This window comes from Hermetia illucens, chromosome 1, assembly GCF_905115235.1.
Source record: "Hermetia illucens chromosome 1, iHerIll2.2.curated.20191125, whole genome shotgun sequence".
Classification (NCBI taxonomy): domain Eukaryota; kingdom Metazoa; phylum Arthropoda; class Insecta; order Diptera; family Stratiomyidae; genus Hermetia; species Hermetia illucens.
In genome coordinates, this window is record NC_051849.1 from 146,802,129 (window position 1) to 146,816,773 (window position 14,645).

Here is a 14,645-nt window from a genome sequence, read left to right on the forward strand (position 1 = left end):
CTTTGAAATCACATTCCCAAATGTATTCCAAATTATAACCATTCTTCCTAACAGGGGACATTTTTTCATGGTGCTTTCGTACCTCTGATTTAACGTGTCGCACTTACTACCTTCAATGATATCTGACGAATTGAAACAGTCTGGACAGCCATGGTAAAAACAACCAAAAAATTTGTAAACAGTGTTTGTTTTTGGGTTAAATTCATCGGCGAAGGGTCCGCCTTTCTCTAATTTCACTTCACCTGTATTTAGTGCGAATAAAATTTCAACTGCAATATTCATGCCTTTGAAATGTAGCCATTTGAGCGAAGCAAATAAAAACTGTTTTCCTTTCAAATAATTATTTTTTGACATTATAGTCCGGGATTAAGCTTTTAAGAATTTTTTTCGAAGTACCAGCATGCACGCTGATGTTATTGTAAAGCATTCTGTGAAAGGGTTAACTGCAGTTATTTCCAGAAATTCTTTCATAAAAGATAAGCATCCTAAACATGAAACAGTGACATCATTTAAGATTTCATTTTTACTATCAAACATTTCCGTACAATTTGAAGTGTACTATTCTAAGGATTCCCTTCTCTTTTTCCTTCATTGAATTGTAACCATACATTTTTGGTGTCGGATATTTCCCAATGTAATTAAAATTTTCCTTTGTATTGAAAAAGTATGGGTAGTAACCTTTATTATAATTTTCAAACCCAAACACATTAGATAATTTGAATAAAGGAAATGGCAGAAAATTTAAAAAATCAAGAAAACTAACTTGTCAGCTAAGTTTCATTATTTTAGTGCCATTCATTACAGGACCAGGCACCAAATACAACTTGACACTCCCAAAAGCACTTGAAAAAGGTCGCTATATCAAAAACAGACCAAAAACCAGCTTGTCGTTTCCCAAGACGCACATTAAAGCTCCATATCCCGAAAACACACCAAAACATAGCTTGGTATCATCCACGAATAAAACCAAAAGTACTTACTGCAAAAAAATACCAAATACCAAAATACCTCATAAATCACCTACCCAATATACAACCCCGTTGATGTGGTGCTCAAAGCGGAATCTCGGTAAAAATGACTGCAAACTTCCTTACTCTGGTGTCCCACGCACTTAACATAGTGTCGGCATTGGCATCTCTGAGGATTCCCGTGATGCCATTAAAGAAGCTGGATTTGGAAAAAGAGACAAGTAAAATTTGACTGAATTATTTACCAACAACAAGTCGGGAAACCAGAAGCTGGACACTTCAGGTAAAAAAGGTTTCGTGTTTCCCTTTGTGAGGAGCATACCGCAGTTCTCCATTGGCTGATAGCGTTGACTCGAGATATTTAAACTGCTCAATGCTGTCAGCTGCAGTAACCCCCTAGAACTGAGCGAATCAAATATCTCGGGTTATTGCTATCTGCCAATGGAGAACTGCGTAATGAAATTGTTTCACGCGTTAATGCGACCTTGATGAAGTGGCATTCCACAACCGGTGTTCTTTGTGATCGACGTATCAGCAAACGTCTCAAATCTAAAATTTACCGCAATGTCGTCGGCCTGTTGAGTGTTGGCCGACGATAAAAGGCAATGAACGGCGTCTTGCGGTAATGGAGACAAAGATGTTGCTTCGGACTGGTGGCGTGACATGTTTGAATTACATCCGAAATGAGGATATTCGCAATCGATACGGGGTTGACCCGTTCGTGGAGAAACTCCGAAGAAGGGGTCTTTGATGGTATAATCACGTAATTCGCTTTAACGAGAATTCACTTACCAAGATTGCTCTGAACATCGAAGTCAATCGTAAGCGACCAAAAGACCGGCTGAAACAACGGTAGGTTGATACGCTGGATGGGGATTTGAAAGCCTCCAAATTGCACCTAAATCAGGCGTTCGATAGAGTTAAATGGCGAAAGCGATCACGACGAGTCGACCCTGCTTGTGTACGCGACAAAAGCTGAAGAAAAAGAAGAAGATGTGAGGAGCGACAAGTGCATTGACAGCTCCGTAACACATAGTTAAAAATTTCATTGCCCTCTAGTTTTTAGGAAGTGATTTAAATAAATCATTTTATGGAAAGCCCTGTATTGATAATAGTCAACCTCATACGCTTCACACTCTCAGTTTAATATTATTAGCAAATGTGAAGAATTTAACTTACAACAGATACAAAAACGGGCTAGGGAGAAGTGATTCTGCATGAATGGAATTTTAATATTTCATTTGAATGTCAATTCTTCTCGTTAATTATGAAGTCAGTATCTTATTTGTATGGCTTGGGATGCGGTAAATTCGCAGGAAGTTGATAAGTTTGAACTGCTATAACTTTGACACTAACAGTCGGATTTCCATAATATGTGGCATGTGTATGCAGGAGACAGTCCTCTATATCAGTGCAAAATTTAGTAGGTTGAACTTAAGGGGGGGGGGGGGGGGGGGTGGTTCCAGTCAATTTTTAAAAGTTGTTAATATACCATTAGTGATGGGGCATCTTTCGAGGCTTAAATTATTTCACGCGATTCCTAATTATTCTCGTTAATTATGACGTCAGCATCATATTTGCATGACTTTAGGAGCAGTAAATTCGCGCAGAATTGCTACGTTTGAACTGCTATAGCTTTGACGTTTCATGAAATTTAAAACGTGTATGGAAAATTTGGTAGTCTTACGATGAACTCGAGGGGTTTTTTTTAAGTAAATTTCCAAAAGTTGGTAATATACTAGTTTATTTGAGCACATATTGGAATGGGACATATTTTGAGACCTAGATTTCATCAAATCGCATTATCCTGATTCTTTTTCAGATGTTTGGGTTGGATAGTTTCCGAAAATGAGGCCTGTCTCACCATAAGTGCGTAAATTTTGACTGCTTGCTCGCGCACTTTGCAATTCACGCCAAAACTAATGTCAGCTTCGGAAAGTGCCAATCAACACCTTTCGTTTGATACCCTACATGACTATATTCGGTGAAATTTTTTTTTAAAACCCCCCCTTTCCATGTATGGGGAGCCCCCCTTTAAACTCCACCCAAATTTATGTCATCCGCTGTATGCGTGGGATTTCATAATTCCCATCTATCCACCAAATTTCGTTCGGATCGGTTCAACCGTTTTTGGAGAAAAGCGCGTGTGATAGACAGACAGACAGCCAGACAGACGGACAGATAGTGAATCGATTTTAATAAGGTTTTGTTTTACACAAAACCTTAGAAACCAACCAAAGCACACATTTGATGTTTTATCGTACACTCCCTATCTGCATAAATGGCAGATCATCGAATCCGTTGATCAATTTGTATATCTAGGAGGCATAGCTTCTACCGACAATGCCACCGAACCGGACGTCACCTGGGGCATTAACAGTGAAACACTGCTAGGTCCGCTTCCACCGCTTTATCTAAAATGTAGATATGCATCTCGACACCAAGGTAAAGTTGAAATTGTTCTGCGTTAGTACTCTTTCTGTGTTGCCATAAGGGGATGGTATGGGGAAAGCGATCACCGCTGCCACTTGTAAGCTCGAAGCATTCGTAAACATCTCCCTTCCTACGTATCAGTGAGTATGCTTGCCTGATATTATTTCAACAAATAAATTGTTCAGCGCACAGGACTCTCACCTGTACGAAATGTAATCAGAAGGCGGGAGTGGCACTGGATAGGCGACAGATTAAGGTGGGGTCAAACATTGCAGACAGTAGGACCCACTCTCCCAAGTTGGCTGGCGAGCGGGTCGTGCTAATAGCACTTAGCGCAGAAGAGTGGAGGATGAATGCCGTCATTTCAGCACTTTGCAAGCCCCGAACGATCGCATGTAAGTGTAGTTAACGTGCTTACGAAAGTGATAAATAGCAACTATATATTAAAGAAGCTGAGGGATTTGATGGCCAGCAGTTGAAGCTCAGCTGACCGGACTATTCTTTTCCTTATCGTTTACGCCCCACCGATACTGGGTGAAACATAGAGGAGCGATGGCTCAAAATATGTACCAAAAAAGTGCAACAGGTCTCCTTCCCAGAAAATATGAAAAAGATCCCAATAGTGCATTTATTTAGAATCTGAGCCCCAAATTCCATCCCATTAGATATTTTAGAAATTTACTCAGAACCCTAGTTGTAAAAAAATTGGCACAACTTTGAAAATTTTTTAGCTTTTTTGGGCTTTTGGGTATCAATATTAATAAAGTGAGTATATTCTTTTTTTAATTACCAGCAACCTTAATGGTCGCTGTAATGGTCAAAGGGGCTTCACTCTAGGCAAATCAACATTAAATCAGATTTTCTCTTTTGAGTAACCGATGGAAAAACTGTTGGAATGCGGCCAGTTTCATCATATTTTCATTGACTTGAAGCCGTTTCGTGACGAAATTAATGATTCTGCTGGGCCGATAAACAGCCCCGCTTCATCAACAAGGGTTTAAGACAAAGAGTTGCTCTATAATTTACTCCTGGCTCAAAAACGTGTTCCATGATGCTAATGTAAATGCCAGAAGTACTACCGTATCGACAGTGGTCTCACCTATTGAAGAAATTGATTGAGCAAGTGCAGTAGAATCAAATGATGAAATGAACGTGACATCTCCTACCCAAATCAAAGCGATACTTAAGTCTGCGGAAAATTGAATCCCTGTAAGCAGTTCGAAAAGCCGACTATGATTTTCATGCGGAAACTTGGTTTCTCAGACTCTTTTGTCTTCAGTTATATAGGTATATTAGCCAGTTTCGCAGTTATCCATAGCTGCATGAATTGCTCTTAGTTACGCTGATTTTATAATAAGTTATGCTGTCAAGTCACTTTATAATTTAATTAGTGTGTTTTTTGATTTAGAATGCAGCTAATAAAAACGCTTGAAAGTTTTTATAAAAAAATATATTTTCACTTCATATCAGTTGCTCACAGTTTCTCCCCAACGGGCTTTATAGTTAACTCATGAACCTGCAACGGGTAGGTTTTTAATGGTGTACAGGTGAGGAGAACTTTTTCTTACCTGGACATGCGGAGGAGTTCTTAATACATATAACACCGCATTCGACACATCTTCGGAATCCAGCATTGGATAATTCTCCATTTTACTAACTTCGCTGTTTTGAATTATTTCGGTTAGTACAGCTCCAGGACTGATGCTCTATAACAAAATTGAAATTGGGGTCGTTTTAAAGCTTTAGATGCTTTACACATAAAAATACTTCTAATTTATACTCCGAACGTCTTTGAGCAGACGAGAAAAACTTATCTTAATTTATGGGGATAAGCTAGATCGAACTGGACGAAAACGAATAATCATTCTAGTTTAACAATTTAGCATAAATTCAATATCAGAGGACACCCTCACCGTAACTTTTACTTTGGTTCCAGCATTCGCAAATTCCTGACGATAGGTCTCAACCATTGCAGTCACAGCATACTTAGAAGGAGGATAGATGTTCAGAGAACCTACGGGGGTCACGGGAACTTTGTGGCCAACAACGCTATTTATGATCACAATGTGACCATCAAAGTTGCGCTTTTTCATCGAATTGAACGCTTCCCGGACGCAGTAGACAACACCCATAATATTCGTTTCTACGGTATTTCGAATAGACTGAGTATTATTTGCGCCCGATAATTCCACCCCCAAAGATATAACACCGGCATTGTTAACAAGAACGTCAGTGCCTCCGAATTTAGTGTCAATCCAGACGAAAGTATCTTTCACTTGATCTTCATTGGTAACATCACATTTTCTGTAATGGTACCGGGACTGCAGATTTGCCGGGAGTGCGCTTTGATTTTCCTGAAGGCGTTCCACACGTCGAGCCAGGGCGACCACAATGAAACCATTTTTTACTAAATCCGTGGCGATTGCAGCACCAATGCCGGCACTCGCCCCTGTTACTACAGCCACTTTGTTTTGCCAGCGTTCCATTTTATTTCCTTAAAATTTTAGCCCACACTCTTCAAACTGATCTGAAACTTACGATTTTGTTAGTTAAACTGAGCGCGCTACCTCTAAAAACCTTCTTAAGTAGCAAACGGGAAAGCAAGTCATGCTCACTAGGCATCAACAAAAAGCTTTCAACGATTAAGACATGTCTGAAATTCGTGGGGAGTGGGTGCAGAATTTTATCTGTCTTAGAGCGGAACTATACCGATTACCGCGTTAGACGATGAGCTTAATAAGTACGTTAGATTCGAGTAAATAAAAAAAAACATCGTTTGCTCTGATAAGAAGTATTCGCGCCCGCATTTTTAGGCATGCGAAATATATTTTCTCATAAGAAACAGCTAGTTACCTAGTTTCTATCATATCTGCCGACTTTATTTATAAAATAGGTTTCCGAATCTCACCCATAATACCCATACAATAATCTGTTTGTAACACTTATAACGTTCCTAAAATAGTGTTACTGCATTATTTATGTTAAAAGCATTGCAACGCGCTGGTCTCCCGACATGCAACTCTTACGTTTTCTTTGCTTTCTGGCGCCGAGTTGGAGGAAATTCTTCCAATCACACTCACACCCACTGGAAGCTCAGCATGTTCACCCATGGGAGAAAGAGCGGCATAATCAATATATAGGCGAAAGCTGACAGAGCCTTTACTTGCAGAAACATCAGGAAAAGGAGTGTCCAAGAAGAGAAGCGAAACGCCCTTATCACAGTTCAACTCGCCCACGAGCAAGTATCACGTGAAACATTCAAGAAAGGAACAAGCAGTTCTCGAAATGTCCGTATATGCGCATTAAAATAATAATAAAACGAAAAAAAAAAACGGCGACTACGAGCTCCAACCAAAGCAAGGTTTCCGAAGAGAAACAAATTAAATAACCACTAAAAAATCATTAAAGTGAGACCAGGGCAGGCAGGAGAATAGAATCAAAGTCTGCCCTACTTGACGGAAAGGCGACTAAAAGGAATACAGTTTTGTGCGATGAAAGTTTGCAAATTTTCAAACTTTATTGCTACCGAAACGTCAATAATGCCTCGGATAAGGACTGACCCCACGGCTACAATATTTAGCTATCAAAAGCGGATCATGATTGGTTTCTGGAATGTGCGCACCATCCTCAACAACAGTAGCGATGGGGACCCCGAATGTGCACTTTCTTCAGCTCAGCAATGTCAATGTCAGGTTGCATCTGACGGCAACCGCAAGGCGCACTATCCTGAAGTAGGAGTCGGTTTCAAACAGACTGCAATATTCCGATCCAGGTTAAGCATCATTATAATTGTACAGTGCTATCAACGGAAACTCTCGATAACGTGTAGAAATCTTTCTCTTTTTACCATCAACTATATGCAGTTCAGGGGAGGCTTCCTAAAGGTGATATTGTGATCGTGATGGGTGGTCTGAATACCAAGGTGGATTCCGATAACATTTTGCTCGGACGTGCGATGGGGAAGTACGTTGTTGGCGATCGTAACGATAATGATGTCAGGTTTGTGGATTTCTAAAATTTCCACCGCCAGCACGTTGTTCGAGCATAGAGTCTGCCATAAAGTGAGTTGGGTTTTAATTGACCGACATCACTTTACGCTCAGCAGTAGATTTAGCTGAGGCTGAGGCTGTCGTGCGGAAGGTCGCGGTTCAAATCTCGCTGGCGGCAGTGGGATTTGTATCATAATTTGACGTCGGATACTAGTCGACTCAGCTGTGAATGAGTACCTGAGTCAAATTAGGGTAATAATCTCGGGCAAGCGTAATGCTGACCACATTGTCTCCTACAGTGTTCTGTAGTGTACCGTTACGGTCTTGAATGAAGTACTCTAACACACTTCAAGGCCCTGATCCAATATGGATTGTTGTGCCAACGATTATTATTATAATTATAATAGATTTAGTAGGTGCTTCCTGGGTGTGCATAACAAAAGAGCTGCTACTATTCGCCCCAAATGCAATAACAACCTGATGATAGCTTACGTTTGTTTACGTGCTGTGTCCGCCACTATACCAGAAGGCTAGAGACCTGTGGCTCCCCAGGTTCAAAATCGACGGCTTAAATGACTCGACAGTGGGAGAGTCATCTTGTTGATCGAACGGTAGACACATTATACAACCAGCCTGAGAATACCGATAAGCATTGGACTACCATAAAAAATGTTATTTTTTCGGGAGCTACGCACGTCGTCGGACTCGTCTGGAAAGGCGTCATGAAGTCTGGCTGGCTGCGGAACCGTGGAAGCACATCGATGAATGGAATGGGTTGAACACTCCCTTGACCATTGCGAGCGATGCCAGCATGACGTGCTTGAATTCCGATACAGTACGCAGTCTCGGGAAAGGAACTCGTTATTGTGCTATTTAGGAAAGCGGAAGATGCCGTAGAACGCAATGATTTCAGAATTGCATCACGAAATAATTTGCATGTGACCGGAAATCTTTCGATGGTCCTGTGAAGAATGTTAACGTTCAACTTATCAGCCACGGTGACAAACAACTGAAGAGATGGGAAGATCACTTCACCATGGTTTAATATCCGGCGAGGTTCCGCCCCTTGTGGATGAACTAGTTAGTCAACGTCACATGTTGATATGGACTGTTACTCCAAGCAATTGAGAAATCATTTCTGTTACCAATGAACTCAAATTGACTATTGCTCGGCTTGACGGTCTCCTCGCAGAGCTATTTACCGCTGCAACTGCAGTTACTGCAGATCTGCTTCTTCAACTCGTCCAGAAATCCTGGGAACCCGACACCCACGGAGTGGAAGAAGGAAATAATCGGCTCAATAACATTTTAAAGAAGGGCACCAGTTTCGAATGTGACAATTGGAGGGATATCTGCGTGCTCCTTGCTACTGCAAAGATAATAGCTAAAATAAAGCTTGAATGTATCAAAGAACATCTCGAAAGCTCTAACGACACTTTTGAACAGTGCGCAGAGTTTAGATCGTCGTTGCACTTGTTCTTCATCGATTTCAAGCAAGCTTTTGCTAGCGTGAACTGAAAGTCTATGTGGAGTGGTCTATGTAGGAGGGACATTCCGTGGAAATTAATAGCCATTATCGGAGCAAAATATCATCATCATCAACGGTGCAACAACCGGTATCCGGTCTAGGCCTGCCTTAGTAAGGAACTCCAGACATCCCGAATTTGCGCCGAGGTCTACCAATTCGATATCTCTAAAAGCTGTCGCGCGTCCTGACCTACGCCATCGCTCCATCTTAGGCAGGGTCTGCTTCGTCTTCTTTTTCTACCATAGGTATTGCCTTTAGAGACTTTCGGGGCTGGATCATCCTCATCCATACGGATTAAGTGACCCGCCCATCGTAACCTATTGAGCCGGATTTTATCCACAACTTGATGGTTATGGTATCGCTAATAGATTTCGTCATTATGTAGGCTACGGAATCGTCCATCCTCATGTAGGGGCCAACAATTTTTCGGATGATTCTTCCCTCGAACGCGGCCAACGGTTCGCAGTCCTTCTTGCTAAAAACTCAAGTCTCCGAGGTTATTCCTCGAGTTATTCCATGAGTGCTGGCAAGATCATTGTCTTGTACAGTAAGAACTTTGACCCTATGGCGATACGTTTCGAGCGGAACAGTTTTTGTAAGCTGAAATAGGGTCTGTTGGCTGCCAGCAACCGTGCGCGGATTTCCTCATCGTAACTGTTATCGGTTGTGATTTTCGACCCTAGATAGGAGAAATTATCAACGGTTTCAAAGTTGTAGTCTCCTATCTTTATCCTTCCCGTTTGACCAGTGCCTGACATTGCCACCATATTCATTGTCTTGCCTTCATTGATGTGCAGCCCAAGATTTCGCGCCGCCTCTTCGATCTGGATGAAGGCAGTTTGTATCTCGGGTCGTTCTTCTCATGATATCGATATCGTCAGAATAGGCCAGCAGTTGGGTGGACCTAAAGAGGATCGTACCTCTTGCATTTACATCAGCATCACGAATCACTTTCTCGAGCGCCAGGTTAAAGAGGACCCATGAGAGGGCATCCCCTTGTCGGAGGCGATGTTGATGTCGAATGGTCTTGAGAGTGATCGTGCTGCTTTTATCTGGCCGCGGACATTGTTCAGGGTCAGCCTAGTCAGTCTTATCAATTTCGACGGGATACCGAATTCTCTCATGGCCATGTACCGTTTTACTCTGGCTATGCTATTATAGGTAACTTTGAAGTCGATGAACAGATGGTGCAACTGATGGCCATATTCCAACAGTTTTTCCATCGCTTGCCGCAGAGAGAAAATCTGATCTGTTGCTGATTTGCCTGGAGTGAAGTCTCTTCGAAGTGGGCCAATGATGTTCTGAGTGTATGGGGCTATCCGGCCTAGCAAGGTAGGGGAGAACATCTTATAAATGTACACAGCAACGTGATACCTCTATAATTCCTGCACTCTGTGATATCTCCCGGAGCGAAATGTGTCGGAAAATGTCATATGTTGTACCAATGTAAAATTTTGGAGGATTTTGAGATCCGAAGCGAAGTCTGTCAAGTTTGCATCTTGAACCAGATATTATTCCTTCTTTTTGTCGGTGATGTTCTTGATGCTGCCTCATCCGGAGGTCGTGGAGGAATTAAATGGACTATGGTACCATTCCTCAAACATCTCGGCTATGTTGATGACATCTGCATACTCTTTCACCACTCATGTCATTGGATGCCCCTCTTTCCAAGGGAATGGCTGTCAGTCTCAAGGATCGTCAAAAACTTCCTATCTGCATTAGCAGAGCACCATGTGACCGTGTAAAAATGTGCTTCTACATCCCAATTGTCGCAAACACTCCAAACAGTGTCGGGGCGGTTCTAAACTACAGAGACAAAGATTTTAAATGGAAGACAATGCAAATCTGGACTGAAGCCCACTAGGTCGGATTGTTACCGGACAGGACACTTCGGACTATAGCACACGTTACAAGGATTGCCGCTTTTTGGATCTCCATGTATAGTCCAGCCCTAAGATCGAGCGTTTTATCTAAATTTTGTGGGGCTAATTGCGTCGCTGAAATCACGACTGTGACTAATTCGATGTTTTGTAGTCTACAAGTCTGCAAGGAGGCCATAGTCTCGGATTTTTTTTTTTTGTTTCTCAACAGTGTTCCAGTCCAACAGTACGGCTACATTGATTATGAAGCACGCTCGTTCTTCCTTGAGAAGCAGAACTAGATCGGGTCTACTGTGATTAGCACTGTGGCCCGATCAGCACTAGTAAGGTTGTCGGGAAGTTATACTTCAACGCAAGTTTTTAAGGTTTTGTTTGTAAAACAAAACCTTATTAAAATCGGTTTACTGTCTGTCTGTCTGTCCGTCTGTCAGTCTGTCTGCCTGTCTGTCTGTCTGTCTGTCCGTCACACGCATTTTTCTCGGAGACGGTTATAGCGATTGACGCCGAATTTGGTAGAAAGGTGGGAACTGTGAACGCTCACGCATATAGTGAGTTACATCCTCTTACGACGAATTTAAGGGGGGGTCCCAAACATGCAAAAGGTGGGTGTAAATTTTTTTTCATCAAATATAGTCATGTGGGGTATCAAATTAAAGGTCTCGGTTAGTACTTTTCGAGGCCGGTATTAGTTTTGACTTTTGCTGAAAAGGTGGGGAGTGCGGGGGGTTGAAAGTGGTCATTTTTTTAACGAACCCATTCTCAGAAACTACCCAACCGAAATATCTGGAAAAAATCAGGGGGCTGCCACTATATGGTGCCTAGGCTCCAAAATACCCTCCATACTGATACCTGTTGAAATAAAGTGAATAATAGTACATTACTATAATTTTTAGTAATTGACATGAAAACCCCCCTTAAATTCACCCTAGAATCACCCTAGAATGCGGCAATATAGGCTATAGTATAGATCATGATTCTGCCAAATTTGGTGAAAATCGCACTATCACTAACAAAGTTACACTAGGTCAAAACTGTCGCTCCTCTGCAAATTCAAGACTATGAATGCCAATATCACTTGAAAGTGGCTATTTTCACATAATATAAGCATATTTTACGTGCTACATGCTAATGGGACAAATACACACTCAGATCTCTTTATAAAAGAAATACACAAAACCTTTCATACCTGAAGCGTCTAGCTTCCGGTTTCCCGACTTGTTTTTCTTCCGGGCGGAGTTGTGATGATAATACTGCTCAAAATCCTGCACGCAGATGTTATATGCTGGATGGTTTCCTCTTCGCCGTTGCATAACTTACAACTGATGTTGGTGATTGTAGACCCATAAAGGATATACCGTTTGTAATTTTTTGTTAGGTGCGAAGCAACCTGAACTGAAGTTAAAAATGCTTTGTTCTTATAAAATAGTACACCGTTAGACAACCATTTATTGGAGGCTTCGATGTCAATGCCTGGCAACAACGAATTTTTGATATGACTTTCGTGTATGAGTTTCTCTTTCCACATGTCGACCTTCTGTTGGACTAAAGTAACATCCGACATGGAATTCCATTCTCTGCCTATCAAACTCAAACGAAACGATTTTATATCTGCCATGACGGTAGCCAAGTGTAATTGGGAAGAAGTTTGTTTCTCAAACAAACATCCACAAAAAGAATGCACTTGATTGTAGTGCAATATGTTCAAAGCAAGTACCCCCCTTCCTTGGTGAAAAAGTGTGGAAGCAATTTCGGATCGACAATCATCTGATTAAAGTAATTTGCCAATAACTTATGAGTGCCAAGCATGGTCATTTCGGAGAGGACCTCGCATGAACGCATAAAGCGTTGGATCCATGGTGCTTCTAGGCTGCCTCCAAATACTTCTCCAGAAGTTTTCTGCCTAATCAAAATGGAGTGTTTGGGAGCCCTATAATAGGGCGCAGGTCGCCCCAAGTCCAGCCCAGTATTAAACTCGGCGCGCTTACTTCTTGGGAGCGACGGTCTCCCGGCCCTTTGTCCCTCGCTGTCGAGTAAAGCTGTTGAAAGATTAAAAGTGACGAAGTTAAGATCTTACCAATTGTTTGCAAGTTCCGCAGTTGTAATAAAGGAACAAATACTCTTCTTTTCTTTAACTAACACTTTATTAAATTTGGTAATACTAGACTAATTTTTCCTTATATACAATTTATTAACTCGCCTAGATACTCGACCGCGCGGGATTACTTCTTACCAGACACGACCGCTACTCCTTACTAGACACAACCGCTACTCCAATTTCGAATACTCCATTACTCCGTAAACTCGAAAACTCCTAAATTCCAACCCATTTCCGCCTCGCGGCAGCTTAAATACCCTCGGTCACCAAGTCCATTCGGATCTTACATTATTGCTCAGGTCAAGAAGCTTTGTTTGTAAGTTCCGATCAAACAAAAAACAGTAAACACAACAGTCACCCGATGGGCGATGTCGTCAGAATATACTTATGTCACAGTTAGATACTAGACAGCTACCACACCTTGCCCCTCAAGGGGGGAAATCAGTGGGAGTATGCACAAGGTCGCTATTGTTTGTTGTGAAATTTGACCATTCAGCAACGTACGCTGACGTTGCAGCAATCACTGCCGGTGATTGCTGACGATGTTGACGCGGACTTAGGCGGTCGATGGCTTGTGGGAAATCGCTCAAACATGGATGTTACTTTCACGACCTGGGTTATTCAGATTTTTATAAAATGCCCTTTGGTTCTGGAAGGACAAGGTGTTGGCTGTCCTTCGCTGAAAGGGTTTTTGATACCTAGGGACGCGAATGGCGCATACAGCAAGTTTATGCTTCAGCACCTTGAGGATTTCTTGGATTTGCATATCATTGGAGACGAAGCAATTCGGTACCAGGTCTAACATTTCGGGATTTCAGGAACGCCGACTCGAAATTTACAGGGCTACAATCAACTACGCGGTTTGTCAATATACCAAAGGAATTCAGAAGGCGTTTATAACAACATTTGCTCTCCACATCCTTAATTTCACCTTTCTCCGGGGCATCCTGTAAGACATATATATGCTCCGAGAAAGAAAGGGAAGAACAAAACCATACGGCAGGGACTGTTTAGAAATAGATGTTTTCGCTATCAATCTTCCTTTTGGCGAATTCTTTAAGTCACATGCCTTTTCGGGTCTAATAATATATAATATATAGGGGAGTGAGGGCAAAAGGTATGTGTATGTAAAAAGTCTCTCTTTTCTCAAAGCCTATCCAACCGAAAAATTTGAAAAAAATCACAATGGTACATCCATAGAAAACCTAGGCCTCAAAATACATAATAATAACAATAATCTTTGCCGCAACAATCCATATTGGATCAGGTCCTTGAAGTTTGTTAGAGCACTTCATTCAAGACCGTTACGGCACAGTATACTGTAAGAAGCAATGTGGTCAGCATTGCGCTCGCCAGAGATTATTACCCTGATTTGACTCAGGTACTCATTCACAGCTGAGTCGACTGGTATCCGACATACAGCCACGATAACAAATCTCCCCACCACCAGTGAGATTTGAACCGCCGCCTTCTGCTCCGACAGCCCAGTGCTCTAACCACTTGCGCCATCCGGACACACTCAAAATACATACCATTCCCATATTTGTTGGAGATAATAATCGAGAAATTTACCCGAAAGCCTCCTAAGGGATGCTGCTGAATTTCCACTAGTTTCATTCACTAACCCCCCTGTTTCGGGAGTCGGTTGGTCCCTTAGAAGGTGCGTTATCCAAAAGATGGTCGGGGGTGCGAATCCATGGAATCAGCATCTGTTTAAAAGGTTACCTGCTAGGACTGCCCTTTTGTAGAAAG

At 41.9% G+C, this 14,645-nt stretch overlaps 1 protein-coding gene across 1 annotated transcript; it reads right to left on the reverse strand.

The window, feature by feature from the left end:
* Positions 1–4,856: 4,856 nt before the first annotated feature.
* Positions 4,857–5,938, reverse strand: LOC119661382 (farnesol dehydrogenase-like). Its single transcript, XM_038070700.1, has 3 exons — positions 5,315–5,938; positions 4,970–5,107; positions 4,857–4,917 (listed from the first exon to the last, which is right to left on the reverse strand). The coding sequence occupies exons 1-3, from the start codon at positions 5,885–5,887 to the stop codon at positions 4,876–4,878; spliced, it is 753 nt and encodes a 250-aa protein (XP_037926628.1). The 5' UTR covers positions 5,888–5,938; the 3' UTR covers positions 4,857–4,875.
* Positions 5,939–14,645: the final 8,707 nt, after the last annotated feature.

Excerpts from the sequence above, each read along its gene's own strand:
- LOC119661382 (XM_038070700.1), bottom strand. The coding sequence starts at position 5,887 with ATGGAACGCTGGCAAAACAAAGTGGCTGTAGTAACAGGGGCGAGTGCC. Across the intron at positions 5,108-5,314 it reads GAACCAAAGTAAAAGTTACG|AGCATCAGTCCTGGAGCTGT; the intron begins GTGAGGGTGTCC and ends ATTTTGTTATAG. Across the intron at positions 4,918-4,969 it reads GAACTCCTCCGCATGTCCAG|GTTCATGAGTTAACTATAAA; the intron begins GTAAGAAAAAGT and ends TACCCGTTGCAG.